This window comes from Cetorhinus maximus, chromosome 2, assembly GCF_964194155.1.
Source record: "Cetorhinus maximus chromosome 2, sCetMax3.hap1.1, whole genome shotgun sequence".
NCBI classification, from domain to species: domain Eukaryota; kingdom Metazoa; phylum Chordata; class Chondrichthyes; order Lamniformes; family Cetorhinidae; genus Cetorhinus; species Cetorhinus maximus.
Window position 1 is genome coordinate 143,314,907 of NC_135880.1, and position 18,793 is coordinate 143,333,699.

Genomic DNA, 18,793 nt, shown 5'->3' on the forward strand with positions numbered 1-18,793 from the left:
CATGGCTGGTTCCCAAACAAGCTTTAACCATTGTGGTAGACTCGCACACAAGTCTTGTAGCAGAAGTAGTTTGGTGACTCTGCTAGATAATGCACATCCATTTATTGATCCCACCTGCTGAAGCCATTTCAGATGATTCGATTTATTTCATTAAAATAATTTGAATTATACAATATTTTGAATTAAGTAAAGCAACAATCTGGTTCTTAAAAATTTGGATCAATTGAAGAATTTCAATTAAATGACCATGAATTCACCGGATTCGGTCTTAGATGAAGCACTGACATCTCATAGATATTCCTGACTTCTTGGCAGGTCATTTCAAAATTGCACACTCACCCAGAAGGGCAAGGGCAGCAAGTGCATGGAAACACCATTAGCTTAAATTTTCTCACCAAGTCACACACCATGCTGACTAAAACATATATTGCCATTCCTTCATGGTTGCTGGGTCAGAGTTCTGGAATACACTACCTAACAACATTGTGAGCAGACCTTTTCCACACAGACTGCATGGCTCTAAAAGGCAGCTCACCACATTCTGCTGAAGGTTAACTAGAAATAAGCAATAAATGAGGGCCTTGCCAGCGACACCCGCATCTCAAGGATAAATTAAGAAGTCCATCTGTTGTTATGTAAGTTCAGAGGAATACCCACCACCTTACTGATATCACCCTATCTTTGAAGTAATGTTGTAATATAAACCAAATGTCTCTTTCTCCCTGCAAGCTTATGAAATAGAACCTGGAGATACGTTTTTCCTACACTATCATACCACAGGGGTTCTCTGATGAGGCGCTCACGAATGAACCACTTACCACTTATCCTACACTGGCCTGGTTTTGTTGAATTCATCTAATTTACATTTCCATTTCCCTTTTTTCTTTAGATGTAGGCAACACTGACATATATATTGCTCATCCATAGTTGTCTATGTAGTATAGAACTGGAGCCATATGTAGGTCAGACTAGGTAGAAGTGACAGGTTCCTTCCTGGAGGATAATAGTGAACTAGTTGGGTTTTTAAACAACAACTCCAGTGCCAGTCCACAGTCTCCCAGATTTATTAAATTACAGTTTTATATATTCAGTCAAACCTATGAAATTTCTGCCCTGCCTACTACTTCTGGTCAATGTTGCTCTATAGCCTGCCAGAAGGTGTAAGGCAGCACAATTCTGTCCCTCTGTATTCCCTCCTTTCCACTGTTCCTCAAGAGTTTTGTTTTTGCTGAGTGCGGCTGTAATACCATGACTGAGTTTGGGAACCCACTGCTTGAGAAAATGAACTCCTACTCCATGGCACAGCACAGGTTTGGAACAGCAACTCCTTATTTTGAGGAAAAACACATTAAACTTCAAAACAAACCTTGCCATATACTGCTGAGTTTCAGCACATAGTGATTTAAGCAAATATTTTATAAATGAAAGAAGTGATAATTAGGCAATTAATGAAATCATCAAATGTTTTTAAAAGACATGCCCTCTCAGTTTCATCAAGGTACAAGACCAACCAGGGAGATGAAGGGAAATGGCTTTAATTATTTTGCTAATTAAAAGGAAGCTTGTGCCCAGTGTTTGTCAGAGGAAAGATGTTAAAAGAACTGCAAGCTAGGGAGGCAGCACTTTCAGATCAGTTTGAGAGAGAAGTCATGGAGTGTTGACTCAGCAGCTAGACATCACCCCCATCAATTTCAAACCTCACAGCACCTCAGCAGCAAGTGCTGGAAAAGCATAAAGGTTACAAAGTGGGGCTTTTTTTCTTAGAAGCTGAAGTGAAGTTGTGACAGTCTACAAGCAAATTAAACTAGACAAAGAGGAGGGAAGTGAAGTCAGGATTGGCTGGCTCAAATTTCAGGCTTTAAAATCCTGCAGGTTTTGCAAAAAGGAAGTTGGCAGGTCAAGGGTTTTGCAGTCTTATATGTAATTGAATTAGAGTAGGAGCAATCATTTCAACAGAATGAGCTTTGTGAACTGGAATCATCTGTGTAAATAAGGGGAATTGGGTATAATATGGGGATATCTCCTCCTTTCCTGCATCTCTCAGCATTTGACCACCCTTTCTTCATGCTCCAAATCCTGAAATTGCTGCTGATATCCGTCCCTCCTGCTCCACCTTTATACAAGGTAGCACCACTGTATTGAGGTAATTTGGTGATCAATTTCTAGTTAAGTGATTGATAGATGCTGTGACATTGTTCTCACCAATTGTTCTTGCAAATATTTTGTGTTGTTCTCAAAATGGAATAGGCATTTTCCAAAGCACTGAGTACAACATAGGAGCAGGAGTAGGCCAATCAGCTCCGAGCCTGTTCTGCCATTCAATTAGATCATCGCTGATCTGTGCCTCAGCTTCATTCACCTACTTTTAACCCATTATTTAACCTTGATACCTCACCTATAGATCACTGTCTGAAAAGCCTCAATTGAGCCAGCATCCATAGACTTTTGGGGGAAGAGTTCCAAATTTCCACCCTTTGCAAAAAGTGCTTCCTGACATCACTCTTGAACGGCCTGCCTCTAATTTTAAGATTATACGCCTTTGTAAAAGCCTGACATTTTTCAACAATAAGAGTTTAAGATTTTCAATGCTAAACCCAGGATGTTCAGGTTTCAGGGATCTGTGAATTATATTATAATGGTGGCACTAAATAAAGATTATTTCTATACAAAAGAAAATTGGCCAAGATGCATCAGAAAGACCAACACAGAATAAAGGGTTTCCACCTTTCAGATAGCCCTGCTATTGTAGGTTCAATATCCTCTAATGAATATAGCACAGCACTTATCTATTTCCTGGCAATTCCTTGCTGAAAATTACACAGGGAAATAAAAAGAGATCAGAAGGGCTATGGGTATATTTTTAAAAAGGCTACCAGAGAACATTAAGTGTAATAAAAAAACTTTTCTGCACATAGAAAACAAAAAGATGTCATAAAAGAGGTAGGATGAAGATGATAATGTTGTAGAAGAGAATAAAGGGATGACAGATATACTTCAGAACTCTGCACAAGTTTTGAGAGAGAAGAGTGAAGGAGTAGTGCAGGAGTACCAATAGAGAAGAATGAAGAACCACTAACTGATACGAATACTAAAAAGGAAATGGCATTTTTTTACAGTCATTCTCAGAATGTGGGCATTGTTGGCAAGGCTGGTATTTACTATTTATTACCAGTTGTCCAGAAATGGAGTTAGTGGGCCTTCTTCTTGAACTGCTACAATCTGTATAGCAAATGGCCTCCCACAATGTTATTCAGTAGGGAGCTCTGCAATTTTGACCCAGAAGCAATGACAAAACAACAATACATGTTCAAGTCAGGATGGTATCTTAGGATTCTTAATATATAATAATATATATATAACATAATATAATAATAAAAGTCTTAAGGAGTTGAGTTACAGGGAAAGATTGAACAGGTTAGGACTTTATTCCTTGGAGCGTAGAAGAATGAGGGGAGGTTTGATAGAAGTTTACAAAATTATATGGGGGATAGACAGAGTAAATGTGAGTAGGCTCTTTCCACTTAGATTAGGAGAGATAAACACAAGAGGACATGGCTTTAGGGTGAAAGGGGAAAGGTTTAGGGGGAACATTAGGGGGAACTTCTTCACTCAGAGTGGTGAGAGTGTGGAACGAGCTACAATCTGACGTGGTAAATGCGGGCTCACCCTTAAATTTTAAGAATAAATTGGATAGATACATGGATGGGAGAGGTCTGGAGGGTTATGAACTAGGTGCAGGTCAATGGGACTAGCGGAATAATATTTCGGCACAGACTAGAAGGGCCAAATGGCCTGTTTTCTGTGCTGTAGTGTTCTATGGTTCTATGATTCAAAAAGTGCTTGAATGAAGGCCTACAGAAGACATGTGATGTCACAATCAAGATCCATGGTTTAAAGGTAGAGACACAGATAGAAGGATGACCAAAGGACAGAAAACATAACAGGAATAAATGAATACTTATGAAATTTTCTAGAGGCATGCCCATGAATGGGTTGCACACAGCATTTGTAACAAGATAGATGAGTTGATGGCACAAATAGAAATAAATGAATTTAACTTGATAGCTATTATAGAAGTGTGGTTGCAGGGTGACCAAGACTGGGAACTCAATGTTCAAGGGTATTCAAACTTCCGGAAAAATAGATAAAAATGGAAAAGGAGGTGGGGTAGCTTTGTTAATAAAGGAAGGTATCAGTGCAGTGTTGAGTAGTGATATAGGTGCAATAGATCATGATGTAGAATTGGTTTGGATGGAAATAAGGAATAGCAAGGGGAAGAAGTCATGGGTGGGAGTCGTCTATAGGCCCCTGATGAGTTGCCTCACTGTAGGACAAAAAGTATAAATCAGGAAATTATGGAGGAGTGTAAGAAGGGTGCTACAATTGTCATGGGTGATTTTAATCTGCACATTGATTGGGCAAATCAGATTGACAGGGGTAACATGCGGAGACGAATTTGTAGAGTGCATCAGGGGTTGTTTCTTAGAGCAAAACGTTGCAGAACCTACCCGGGAACAGGCTATTTTAGATCTAGTAATGTGTAATGAGGTAGGATTGATAAGAGATCTCGTAGTTAAGGATCCTCTAGGGGGTAGCGATCACAACACGGTAGAATTTCAAATTCAGTTTGAGGGTGAGCAGCTTGGGTCTCAAACCAGTGTCCTCAACTTAAATGTGGGCAATTACAGAGGTATGAAGAAAGAATTGTCTAAAGCGGGCTGGGAAAATAGACTAAGGGTAAGGTCAGCGGATGAGCAGTGGCAGACATTTAAGCAGATATTTCATAACGTTCAGCAAAAATTTATCCCAGTCAAAAAGAAGTACTCGATGAGAAGGATGAACCACCCGTGGTGAACAAAGGTGGTCAAGGAGAGTATTCAATCAAAAACTAAGACAGACAAAGCAGCGAAAACTGGTGGTAGGCCAGAAGATTGGGAATTTATTTAGGAACCAGCAGCAGATGACTAAAAAGCTAATAAAGGAGGAAGAAAATTGATTATGAGAGTAAATTGGCAAGAAATATAAAAACAAACAACAAGAGCTTCTACAGGTATATAAAAAGGGTGGCTAAAGTGAGCATAGGTCCCTTGGAGGATGCAACTGGAGAATTGATAACGGGGAACAGGGAAATTAAAGATAACTTAAACCAATATTTTGCATCTGTCTTCATGGTGGAGGACATATAAACATCCCAAAGATATCAGATAAGGAAGGAGCTAATGGGAGGAAAGGTCTTGTAACAGTCTCTATCATGAGGAACAAAGTATTTGACAAACTAAAACGACTAAAGGCAGACAAGTCACCAGGGCCTGATGGCCTGCATCCAAGAATTTTAAAGGAAGTGGCTGCAGAGATAGTAGAGGCATTGGTTGAAATATTCCAGAACTCATTGGATTCTGGGAGCGTCCCAGCGGATTGGAAAGCTGTTAACGTGACACCCCTGTTCAAGAAGGGAGGGAGACAAAAAGCAGGAAACTATAGGCCAGTCAGCCTAACATCTGCTGTTGGGAAAATGCTAGAGTCCAATACTAAGGAAGAAATAGCAGGACATTTAGAAAAGCTTAACGCAATCAAACAGAGGCAACATGGTTTTGTGAAAGGGAAATCATGTTTGACAAATTTGCTAGAGTTCTTTGAGGAAATAACAAGCAGAGTTGATAAAGGGGAATAGGTAGATGTAGTATATTTGGATTTCCAGAAGGAATTCGATAAGGTGCTACATACAAAGTTATTGCACAAGGTAGGAGCTCACGGTATTGGGGCTAATGTATTAGCATGGATTGAGGATTGGTTGACACAGAGTCGGGGTTAATGGGTCTTTTTCAGGTTGGAAAGACATAACTAGTGGAATGCCACAAGGATCAGTGCTAGGGCCTTTATTATTTGCTATCTATATTAAAGACTTGGAGGATGGAGCAGAGTGTAATGTATCCAAATTTGCTGACAATACAAAAATAGGTGGGAAGGCATGTTGTGAAGAAGACATAAGGAATCTGCAAGGGGATTATAGATAGGTTGAGTGAGTGGGCAAAAACTTGGCAGATGGAGTTTAATGTAGGGAAATGTGAGGTCATGCACTTTGGTAGGAAGAATCAAAAGGCAGACTATTATTTAAATGGAAAGAGACTCCAAAAAAGTGCAGCACATGCATGTTCTTGTGCATGAAACACAAAAAGTTAGCATGCAGGTACAGCAAGTAATTAAGAAGGTAAATGGAATTTTGGCCTGTATTGATAGAGGGTTGGAGTTTAAATATAGGGAGGTCTTGTAACAACTGTACAGGGTGTTGGTGAGGCCACACCTGGAGTACAGTGGACAGTTTTGGTCCCCATATTTAAGGAAGGATAAACTGGCATTTGAGATAGTTCAAAAGAGATTCACTAGGCTGATTCCTGGGATGATGGGGTTCACATTAGCAGGAATGGCTAAGCAGGTTAGGCCTTTATTCATTAGAGTTTAGAAGAACAAGGGGTGATCCTATTGAAACGTATAAGATTCTGAGGGGGCTTGAGAAGGTAGATGTTGAGAAGATGTTTCCGCTAGTGAGGGAATCTCAAACTAGGGGACATAGTTACAGAATAAGGGGGCACTCATTTAAAACTGAGATCCGAAGGAATTTCTTCTCGCAGAGGATAGTGAATGTCTGGAATTCTGTACCCCAGAGAGTTGTGGAGGCTAGGTCAATGAAAGTATTTAAAGAGGAGGTAGATAGATTTTTGAAATATCAGGGAGTAGAGGGCTATGAGGAGCTGGCACGAAAGGGGAGTTGAGGCCTGGGGAAAATCAGACACGATCTTATTGAATGGCGGGGCAAGCTTGAGGGGCTGAATGGTCTACTCCTGCTCCTATTTCTTATGTTCTCTTTCTCTCCAATTGGAGATGGGAATGAAGGAATTATCAAAATTTGTTGTTGGTGCCATACTAAAGAGCACAGCAAATCATGAGAAGGGATGCAAGAAGGCACAGTTCAGTGGGCATGCAGGATGTAGCTCAATGCAGAGAGTGAAAAACAAAGAATGGAGAGGACACCTTAATGGTAAACCATTCAATGGCGTGGATGAAAAGAAAGATCCAAGGTACAGATACATAGTTCTTAACAACAGAAGCGCAGATAGAAAAAAGACACTGCAATTCTAACACATATAGACATTAAACACAAAAGATGTTCCTCAACATCAGCTCAGCTACAGTTGAAGTAAATCTCCAATTTTTGCTTGCGTCTACAGAAAGGATGGTGGCCAGTGACAAAATGATATCGTTAAAGAAAAGATCCTTGAAAAACTAAGTGTAACATTGAGTACAGAGGGTTATGATGGATCTCGTGTGCTTTAAGGGGGTAAATAGTGAAGGATTATTTCCATTGCTTGGTAAATTGGCAACCAGGGTGTATAAACTTATCGTTTGCACTAAAACCAAAAAGGGCAAAGTTAGGAGAATATTTTTCATGTGAAGGGACATGATGATATAGAATGTATTACCATAGGTGCCAGCAAAGCCAAGTGATCCTGTGTTCAAGACAGAATTGAATGCATACTTGCAGAGGAAAAATATTAAAAGGCTATGGGGAAACTGCAGGCAAATTGGATTATACTAGACAGCTACAATGCGGAGCTAACACTAATACAATCACTACCTGCCAAATGACCTACATTAGTGCTGAAATTTCTATTGTTATCATTATTCTCTACATATCTTGGCCTGTCTTCCTATTACATTACATAAAATATAGTGGCATTCTTTAAACTCATTGGCCAGGATTTCTTGGTCGGCGAGCAAGGGGTGGGGTCCCCTCGCCAACGCGTAAAATGACACTGGATGATGTCAGGCAGAACTCCCGACGTCACCCCGTCCCATTTCAATTTTCAGGTCGGCAGGGGCTCAGCTGAATCAGCTGTTTACCCGCTGACCTGTCAATGGCCTATTGAGGCCATTGACAAAGTAATTAACATAATTAGTGGACCTACCCATCCAACCTTAAGGTTGGCGGGCAGGCCGGGAGCCCTGGCAGGCATTGGAAAAAGCATGAAACCTCATCCACAGGCGGGATGAGGTTTCATGTATGTTTATAAATTTTTAATAGAAGTGAAAGTGATGGACATGTCCCAACTCATGTGACAGTGTCACATGGGGGGGACATGTCAGGGAATTTTTTTTTGTTTTTCAATATTTTTTAATGTGTAGCCGATCTCCGAGGCAGCGCTTAGCCTCAGGGAGATGAGTGTGCTCTTTTACGGGCATGCGCGAGAGAGCGCACTCTCAGCTCAGGGAATCCCCCCCCACCCCCTGCCCGCACAGGGAGTGCATAGCACTTCTTTGAGAACGTCACGCTGGGTGGGCCTTAATTGGCCCACCCACGTAAAATAGCAGCGCGCCCCCAATCAGGGGCGCCGATCGGAGGTGCGCCTCTACGCGTCCGCTCTTGAACTCTCCCCACCCCCACCCCAGACGGGGGGAAAATTCTGCCCATTGTCTTTTGAAAGGTGGTTTACATCGGTGATATATAACAGAGCAGATCATTTGCCATTTAGTTTAGCTACTAAGGTTTCCTAATAACCATTAAATTATGCACATGAATTTTATAACAATCTACAAGCTTGATTTATTGCACATTTGGAATGCTCAACATTGCAACTAATATTGAGAGGAAATAAAGAACACTTGAGAGCATTTCCACTTTACGCATTTTTTCTCATTTTTATTCTGTCTAGCTTTGATTTTTCTTGCCAAAGGGTGGGCAAACAATCTGTACTTAATGCCACCATAACAACAATGTTTCAAACTGGATGGACTGAAGGCAGTGGAGTCAGCTAGAAGCTTCGAATTGGCTTGATAGAAACTGAATTATTCAGTAGGATGTGCGCGCTATAATTTCAAAGGTGATTAGGTATTCCAGGTAGGAGTGCTATACTGAAAACCAATCTTAGCAAAGGTTCCTCCCATTTGAGTTTTGTTTAGAGCAGACGTGGTTAAGCCCCTGTGACTATGTGCAATGATCCTTAGCATAATCCTGTGCTTCTTCCCTGCATGGAGGTAACAGTGTAGGATTCCCTATTCACTTGGCTATGTGCTGTTTAGTCACTAATGCCTTTCCTTGGAAACGAGTAACTCTCAAAACGAGCTAAATGGGTCTGTGTGAGACATGCAACTTAGGGCACTGTCAATACCACGCATGGGAAACAATGCTCTACTTTTGAAATTACTGGTAGTAGGCAAAACGACTGGATAACAGTTTGACACAAATGAAACTTGGAAGCATTCTTAGGTTAAAAATTCAGTACACCATCTGTCTGAGAATCAAATCAACACATCTGATCGACAATAAAGGCCAGAGCTTCACTAACTCAAAACCAAAATCAAACAAACTTGCACAAAGCAAGTGAAAACGAGAGCTGCTTTTGGATGAGGATTGTCTCCATGAAGTTATAAAGCATTATGTACACCATAAGAATTACCTGCAAATACCTGAAAGACTGGCAATCTGGTCAAACTTTAAGCAATTGTGGTCATAATTTAAAGTTGACAATTGAGTACACTCCAGCACCTCCAGTAATGTTCTTATATACTGGATGAAGGATTGACAATGGAATGTCAGTAGAAATTTTACCAAAAAGAAAGCAACATTACTGTAACTTTTAGGTACTTTTTCGTTTGGCCTTGGCGTACTATTGAGTGTCATCAGGCCACTGAGGGACCTCATGAACTTTGCTCCTTCAGAGGATAAGCAGATCTTGGAAGAAGTGATCAGTATAGCTGTACAAGTGTGACAGAAGCTGTTGGAAACTGTGACATCTTTATACTACCTTGAGCCTTTGCTATAGGCATCTATAAGCCCTTCAAGTGATCTGCAACTGTTGCAGGGAAGCCTCCATATTACAGACTCCCCTGCTTATAACGATCATGCTCGTCACAGGTAGCCACCAATGTCGGGCAGATGCACTAATCATTTGTCACCAGAGGCATCAATTATAAATACACTGCTTGAAACATATTAGGCACGCAGGCCATTTCATGTATTTCAATACAGTACTTACAGATTTAAAGGCTGGTTAAAGCAGCCCCAAATCTCCACTTTCCAAATGCCTCCAACAGTTGTTAGCAGGGTGAACAGCTGATCAAGACTTTGGGCAGTATTTATCAGCTGGTTTTGCCATCCACCACATACAGCAAGGAAATCACATTTTCAAATATACACCACTAAATATGTATATGGATTGTCTAAAATTCTAGCATTGAGCCTCAATTATATGGGCAGTCAAGCATATAATGCAGTCTCGATTAATTTGGGCCTCCCACTTTGAGCCCCAATGGAGATCCCTGTTGTCTCCAGAATAAGTGAAGCAACTGGCCACCACCCTAGCATAATTTAGTGCACCATAGGTCATTAATACTGGGAAATGTGAAGAGGACCAGTGATCTTGTCTCTTCCAAATTTTCGTATAGATTTAGAATCCTAAACTTCTTTGTTCCCACAGAATATATTAAGATAGTTAACGCTGCACGATACAAGCTTACATCAACCAGACAGAAATGTTTACATACAGCAATGGTTTTACTAAAATAGTACTAAACTCTCAAAGAATTACACTGGACATTTTCTTCAAGGGTAAGGTTATTTTAAAATAATTAATTATATCATTAGAGCATAATTTTGGAGCATCCTTAGTTAATTGGACAAAGAAGCAATCGAGCATTTAAAAGCAAAAGGAGCAATGGCCAAATAAACTCTTTCCTTTACCTTTTCCTCCTAGCACCATTACATGCTTGTGCTTCCATTCATGGAAGAAAATTACATGTTTTTCTCCACCTCTCTCCATCTTCAAACACAGCTTGTGCTTTTGTTAATTAAAAGGAATACTAAACATAACGACCATTTTAATAAAAAAAACAGTCCAGTTATGGGGGAGAGGTTTTACTTACCTGGTTTGCAAGACAGGCAGGAAGTCGTGGGGGATTTGAGATTCCCTCACATCCTGATTGACAGGCTAGGTCTTCAGTTGGACAGAGAGCCAATTGGTGATGGCCACAGAAGTAGGCAAGGGGTTTGGGGGCAGGGGGGTAACAGGAGGTTGGAATCAGGGCAGAACAGTCAGAGATCTCCTTTGGGGGATGAAATCAGGGTCCTAGTGGTGGAGCGTGAGGAGAGAATGGTGAGGGGCAAGGGCTGGTCAGAGGCGGCGAGGTTGGATGAGAGGCCTTGTGGCGTGTGGGCTGGTGTTGCCGGATCGGAAAATTTCCTCTGGCAGGCACCTGAATCAAGGTGCTTACCTCCTGAATCCGCCAAGTCCTTGCCTTGCCGAAACTGCTGTTCTTCCCAATGTTTGGCAAAACGAGCCGATAGCAATTTAAGTTGAAAACCTGAATGGTGAAGAGGCTCGCAGCCTGAATATCATCTTTCAAAATTCCAACCCACCTCCTTGGAACAGGCTGGACCCTTCTTCACCTTCCAGCCTCAGTTAAAGCCAGAAACGGGCAAGTTGGAGATATGGGGTGGGATTTTCCGCCACTGTGATCTTCCAGTCCCGCCGCAAGTCAATGGGCTTCTGGCTGGGGCGACGCCTCGCCCACGACAAGGCTGGAAAATCCCAGCCAGGGTTTGGGTCAGAAAACAGGTTTCTCAGACTTTAACAACCCCTTGCCCAGCCCAAACCCATCCCACAACCCCCACATTTTTTAGGTTAGCCACCCCACTCCCAACCCCACCCCCCCACTCTTGTTTTGATAGTGGAATACTAGAAGGCTAGGGTGAGAGTTGACAGGCGCTGGAAGGTCAAGGCCGGAGTGAGGAACAAGGTATCAATGGGAACTGTTTGTAAAAAGGCAAATGAATGCTTAAAAATTGTTTTGAAGAGTTGGACATGGGCTTGAGCATGAGATACAAAATGGAGGGAGGTGAAGCACGTCAATCAGCTGATAGGGTTTTCAGATAGAGGACTCAGGATGGAGAACTGAACAGCCTGTCAAATTAGTCAAGAAATAAAATATTTTGAAACGTTCTTACCTTGATCTTGTGCAGTAGGGAAGCAAAAATAAAATTAACAGAGAAAAAACGTTTTTCAGTATTTGATCCAGTTTTGTGGAGGCAAAGAGGAGACGGAGAGACAGAAAATAATGACACAGGCAAAATGCTGCTGAACGTAAGCATGAAACTGGCAGCCAAAAGACAGCCAGGAACAAGCTCACCTCCCTTTAAACACCTTGATTTCACTATTTTCTCAAGTTGGCCACAATCTGCACTTAACACTGCAAGTAACCTTGACAACAGCCCCAAAATATGGTAACCTCATAAAGGCAATGTTACTTAAGCAACACAGGAGAAAGCTATTCAGCCCATCATGCCTGTACTGGAGTCTCGTGCCCTTTTTTCCTTTATCTTTTCAAAAGCATTTGAATAGCAGATTATGCTTTTGAAAAGATAAAGGAAAGAGAGCAAGCAGACATCAGGTATGATCGGCTGAATGGCTTTCTTCTGTGCTGTAAAATTGGCATGTTACTGCTTATACTCTCTAACTCACCTCCACCACTCATTCATCACCCTCATGGACCAACAAATTCCTCCTCCAGTAAACGCCCAGCCTGTGGATGGGGCAACCACCGGGGTCAGTAAATCCAGCCCTACGTCTCTTTTATATTTGATATAAGCCTCCTGTCCTAACTAGTAAGAAAATATCCTTCTGTGGCTTAAGCACCTTTTGAAAACCTGCAACTAGATCATTTGTCCTGCATTCTTACACCAGAGAACCCACAACCAAATTGATGAACTGACTGGACATTGTTTTTCATGTACCCAAAACAGCAAAATATAGCATTGGAAAGGTGCTCAATCAAAATTTAGATTGACTTTGGTGGAGGTCAAGTTGAAATATTACACAATTTATTTAATCTGAGGGAAAGTCTAGGATAAAGCAAATTGTATATAATCTGTGGACAGAATGGCCTAAGAGACACCTGGGGGTGTATGCACAAGTCTTTGAATGGGGCACGACAAGTTGAGAAGGCTGCTAAAAGGACACATTTGATCCTTGCCTTCGGAAATAGGGGCACGTCCAAAAGCAAGGAAGCTATCCTAAACCTTTATTTAACAGTGGTTATGTCCTCAGCTGAAGTGTGATGCCCAGAAGTGGCCACAATACTTCAGAAGCAATGACCTGACCTTTCCCAGCCATGTGGATGCAGCTTTGGAGGTGAGGGACGTGTGGAAAATCGGATCAAGGGGCGTTTGGTCAGCTTTCCGACATGTTGCCACCTGCAGGCACATTCGCCAGAAGTAGGCTGTGAGTGGGATTGGCTGTCCACTCGTCAAAGGCAGGCAGGCTATTAATACACTTAAGACTCGATTAAAAGCTATTTTCATAAATGGAGGCAGGTTTCCCGGCATTGCATCAGCCTCCAGCTGTGCCAAGAGCCCAGCAATGCATTGGAGGCTGCTTCGCAATGGGAAATCCAAGCTGCATAACAATTGAGATCTGGATTGCTCCCTCCACCACATCACAAGTTAAGCAGTGATATATTGGAGTGTTCAAAACTTGAAGGACAGAATTTTCCGGTCCCGCTAGCGGTGGGTTTCGTGACAGGCGGGAGCAGAAAATTCGGAGAGGCACCAAAAGTCGGAATCCCACCAGCAGGAAATCAATTCTGAATTTTCCCCTCACCACTTTCATGGTGGGCTAATGGCAGGGTGGGTTTCCTGCTGATCCATGTTGGGAATTACATTTGCATGTATTACCATAACATGAATGCTCATTAAAAACTCACTGGATCACAGTCCCCTCCTAATTATGTGCCATGCCAGCAAGAAATTAGACCGGGCTAAATCACATTCAGATAGAAGTGGCGTACAGCTGTCCACCCTCACTTCGCTCGTGACTTCTAGGTGAGTGCAACATACAAAGCCTACCTGCAACAGTGTTGCTCCGGTTTCTCACCAATGCCAGTATGACACCACACTGGTGGGATGTAGGGTTGATCTCATGGTAGATGCCTCCATACTCTGGGAGGACAACACTCTGTGGGCTGTGGGTGTCAGGCAGGGCTGCATTCGGAAACAGAGACCAGCATTGCGACCAGGGTGGTGAAGAGGAAGGACGACAGATGCGTGGGGGACAACGGGCTATGGTGGGGTTGGAGAGGGGGAGACAAATGGCAGGCAGAGAGGAGACTGAGGGTGGGGGAGCTGGAGCCTGCCATGGAAGGCAAAAACACAGACACAGAAGGGGCGGATGGAAATTGAACTGTAGGAATGGGAGGGATTGCATGCAGACTGTGGAATACAATGGGTTTCTGTGTGTGTGTGTTGGGGGGGGGGGGGGGGGGCGGTGGGGAGAGAAGACAGACTGTGTTGTGATCAGTCATAAAGAAATGGGAAAGCTCATTGAAAGACAGTCATAGTCCCTGGTCTGGGGACAAGAGGTCGGAGTGAGAGGTTAAAGGCAGTCCTGGGGCTTTGCGGGCCATACTAAAGGTTTATGCATGGCACGTACATTGTAGTCCCACTCTGGGGAGAGGCAAAGCCGGTGTGCTCAATTGGGATAGAACACAGCTTGGTGTGCAGGGCATGTTCATTGTCTTACAGTCAGTGGCGATGGGGTTATCGGGCTTGGTACTGGGCTGCAGATAGGATGGTCATGGTTAGGGGTGGCACTTGCAGCCTGTAAATGGGGAAAACTTAATAAGGGGGGGTGGTACATGAAGCTCTCCTGTGGAGGGAGGAGGGGCTGCTCTCCTCTGTATGTGACCATGTACACAGCCTCGAGACAGGGAGGGGTGAGATTCACATGGGACATGGGGACATCAACAGTGATGGGTTCAGGGAGGAGGGCTGGAATGTCCAAAACAATGATAATGGGATCCAGGGTTACTGGAGGAGGCTGCAGAATAACCGGTGGAGGCTCTACCTGCAACATCATAAAGTTCCAGGAAGATTGGAGGGACCCAAACACTGACAGGGGGAGGGTCGAAGCTGGTCTCAAAATAAAAATACTGTACCACCATCTTGAAACCTAGAAGTTATTGCACAGTTTAAAATCAAAACTGGAAAAGAACCTGCATGATAGAGGTCTGAGGCAGTGTGAGAGGAGCCCACAGCTAGACTAAAGGGCCCTTTCAGGGGGCACCCTCAAACTGCTTGGAGTTACAACATTGAAAGAGAGTCACAGTTGAAAGAAAAGAGGAAGACTTGCTTGAGAAATTGCAATTGGAGCCATTGTCTTTTGGTGCACTTTAAAGAGAAATTGCGAGAGTCAGTAGCTTCACAATATAGTTGCTCCATTTGAGCATTAACGGAGAGGTATGTGAGAACGAAAAATACAGGCTAGTGTTAAGGAAGCACAGCTGCTGCATATCTGCCAGATCATCAATAAAAGCCTGTAATGAGCTTTCTTCCATTGGCATGGATAACAGGCTGAAGGACACAGTCGTTGCTGAAGTCCAAACTGAGATTGGTCAGCAGACAAGATCAGAGATTGCGGAGTGCCTTTGGCAAGGGGCACATTTCATGAATGTGTCCAAACCTCTTCTAACCTCTGTAGTTTTGAGATGCCAAGTATCAGGATTGGCATCTTGATCACCTAGATCTGTGTGTGCGCGCCTCAGCTGCAAGGTTGAATCAGTGAAAAACTAGAAGCGCAGATGTAGCTGTAGGGCATGACATTGGCTTTCTGTTTGCACGTGGGAGGTCTACAATATTTGCCCAGCGTTCATTAATCTGTTGTATCTATCAGTCCACAGGGAGAAGGAAGATTGGATAATGGAGCCTGCACTCAATGCTGCCTTCTTGATGGCAGTGATTCAATTGAGGAGGAGAAGGGCCTGGCACCTAGCTCAGCTTCAAGAGGAGACCTGGCCTGAGGTCCATGGTCCAGGGGAGCCCCAGTAACAGGCAGAAGACGAGGAGGTCAGACCCATTCCATGGAGGCAACTCGCACGACTGAGGGTCTACCAAAGAAGGGCCTCAGCGATTACAGGGCTAGCTGCTTGGAGATAAGGGGTACCCACTCAAGCGATGGCTCATGACACTCGTGCATCATCCTTAGAGTGCCTTGGAGGAGAGATACAAAGTTGGGTATTGGTTGACACGATCCATCATCGAGCAAACCATTGGCATCTTGAAGATGTGCTTCCAATGCTTTGAATGCTTAGCGGGTGCTCTGCAGTACTCCCTACATGGGATACCCCGCATAGTTGTGGTCTGTTGTGCCCTTCACAACCTAGAGCTTCAAAGGGGGGATCCCTTGCCAGAGGGAGGCACGGAGAAGGCTGAGAGCTCCTCGGATGATGAAGAGCAGGAAGGGCAAGAACCTGAAGAGGAAGATGAGGGTCAGCTTCCACATGAAGATTCCAACAAAGAAGCACGACGTGGAAGACATGCCCGTGCCACATTGTTGGCCATAAGATTCCAGGAGGAGTAAGTTGCAGGCAACAGGAAACAGCCACATTCCTTCTGTCCCTTAGTACCATGCCAGTGCACTGGAAGGCCTTTACAACTAGTGGCATCGAGATCAAGTTCAGCATTCGGACTTGTACCTTCAACCCGATGATTCAGCTACAGGCTACTAATAAATTTTACAAACACTTCCAGTAAAGAGTTTCACACATCTCCCTGACATAACGCAAGGGTCGAGTAACTATCATGACTCAACTACACATCACATGTGAGGCTCACAAAGGAAGGCGATCACTGAGTGGGAGCATGGCTAACCCTCGCAATAAGAGGGCACACAAATGCACATGCACAACACTTTCAAATGACCAGAGAATTCTCATGGGCAGGAATTGTATTTACAAAGGTATACACAGTGACTGAACACCCGTGACCCAAAAGTGATGTCAAAAATTCTTAATTTTTCTAACCTTACTGCTACGTCTAGGTGCAACCCAACATCCGCAGCAGAGGTGGAGGCAGCCTGCCAGCTGCTACGCTCTATTGTCTTTGATAATTTTAGTGGGCATCCTCCAGAGGGCCAAGACCTGGAAGACGCTGGCCTGCTTTGGGTCTCCTGCTGTGGGGCGGGTGAACCCTCTTTGGCCTGAAAAGCGGGAGGTGTGGGAATTGGCATCGGCTGATCACTCTGAGTCACCTGGCTGGATGGCTCAAGTGTCCCCAGCTGCTGGTACTGCTCCCTCTGGGTATCCCAAAGCCGCTGCCTGACTCCCTGAGAAGGGGCTCCTGGAGGGAGGTCAAGGTGCCCCGACATTCCTCTCGCCTAGCCACTGATGGATCCCACCAATGCCTATAGCAATGGGTTGCAGGTCCGAACGCAAATCCAGCAGGATCTGCTGGACCAAAGTCTCCAAGGGAGCTCATGAAGTTGAACACTGTTTAAAATGTTTCTCATAATCACATCCTGATAATCACAGTGAGTGATTTGCAATGTTGTATTCTGCCTGCTTATGAACTAAATCTATCTTCTCTCTCACAGGCACCAGCAGGCCCAGACAGACCACCAGAGCTACCATAAACCCCAGCCCCCAAGCCACCTCAGAGGAGGATGCTGAAGATGCATCAGGGGAAGAACCATCACTGCATTCACTTGCACCCTCCACCAGCGGAGAGCCACACACCCCAATGGGTCATGGATCTAGATTAGGCTTGGGTCACATTCTGAGGAACACCGCTCTGACACATCTCCACAGCAGCTGGAGACAGTGACAGCCCAGGTCTCTGGCACTTGGAGGACTGCTGGACATGAGGCACCCACTGACTCTGAGTCAGATGATGAGCCTCTGCATGCAGCCATCTCTAACATGCTGGAGATGGCATGACAGGTGGTGGAAAATCAGGTAGAGTTGCGAGAGGCTGTCAACAGACTAGAGCAAAGGATGGAGCAGTCCGTCCGCATTCTGGAGTGGCCCTGCAGTTCCCAGCAGAATAAGTGTCAAGATTCATGGTGGTCTGCTGTATGGTGTATAACCTCTCCACCGTGAGGAGACAGCCTCTGGAGGAATAGCTTGTTGGGAGAGGTCGATCTCACCTTCGCCACTGAAGTGATCTCTGTCCTCACCCACCAACTAGATGGCATCCTCCTCAAAGTGGGACAGGCTCCTGGACGCCTACCATCCCTCCTTCCATCTGGGATATCGCCCTGCAGTTGTGGGCGAGCTTGGCCTGCACGAAGACAAATGGATGGAGCGCAATGAGAAGGGATGGAGCAACGGCTGGGAAGCATACATGCCTGCTGCGTGTGCTGAGCCCTCCCCAGTAAGGGCTGAGGATGGAGTTTCTGCAGCATGATAGATGTGATGTTAAAGAGTCCGTGAGACAATCAGTGCTGATGTCTCCCCCACTAATAATGCGAGATCCCTGAGCAGTGTAAGCCTTTGAGTGCACGATGCCACTAAGAGACGAGAGATAGGATTGATCTGAAGGTCGACTTACCCTGGCAGAGTAGATGAGATCATTCAGCCTCTTCCTGCACTAGACTGCATTTCTCGGACAGGTGCTCAACGCGCTGACCTCCCTTAAACCGCATCCTAGGTCAGTGAGGTGAGGCTGGTGGGCCTCCTGGAGCCATCCTTCAGGTAGAGGACATCTTGGTGCTGGAGGACTCCACGGATAAGGGCCTTAAGGGAGTCATTGCTGAACCTGGGAGCAGCATTTTTCCTCGGTGCAGCCATACCAATAAGTTTCCTGACAACCAGCCGGCTTGCTGAGAGTAACGTACGCGCGCTCGGGTGGCATTTAAATGTGGCGCCCAGACCTTCGGCCCATTAGGTAGCGGCGGGGCAGACGAATCACTGCCAAGCCCGTCATGTGATTTGGAGAGCTACTCACTGATGCATAATTAATGAGCTTCCGAGC

At 44.3% G+C, this 18,793-nt stretch overlaps 1 protein-coding gene across 6 annotated transcripts in view; it reads right to left on the reverse strand.

Moving 5' to 3' along the window:
- The window catches only part of ttc39b (tetratricopeptide repeat domain 39B), a 180,055-nt gene that overhangs the window by 53,812 nt on the left and 107,450 nt on the right, over positions 1-18,793 (reverse strand). Inside the window, exon 1 of one of the 6 annotated variants that reach the window (XM_078570321.1) lies at positions 10,736-10,831. The exons of the other annotated variants lie outside the window; for them this stretch is intronic. Within the exon in view, the coding sequence (XP_078426447.1) occupies positions 10,736-10,773 (38 nt within the window). The 5' untranslated portion in view covers positions 10,774-10,831. Of the gene's footprint in view, positions 1-10,735; positions 10,832-18,793 lie in introns of those variants that run through there. 6 annotated transcript variants of the gene reach the window in all.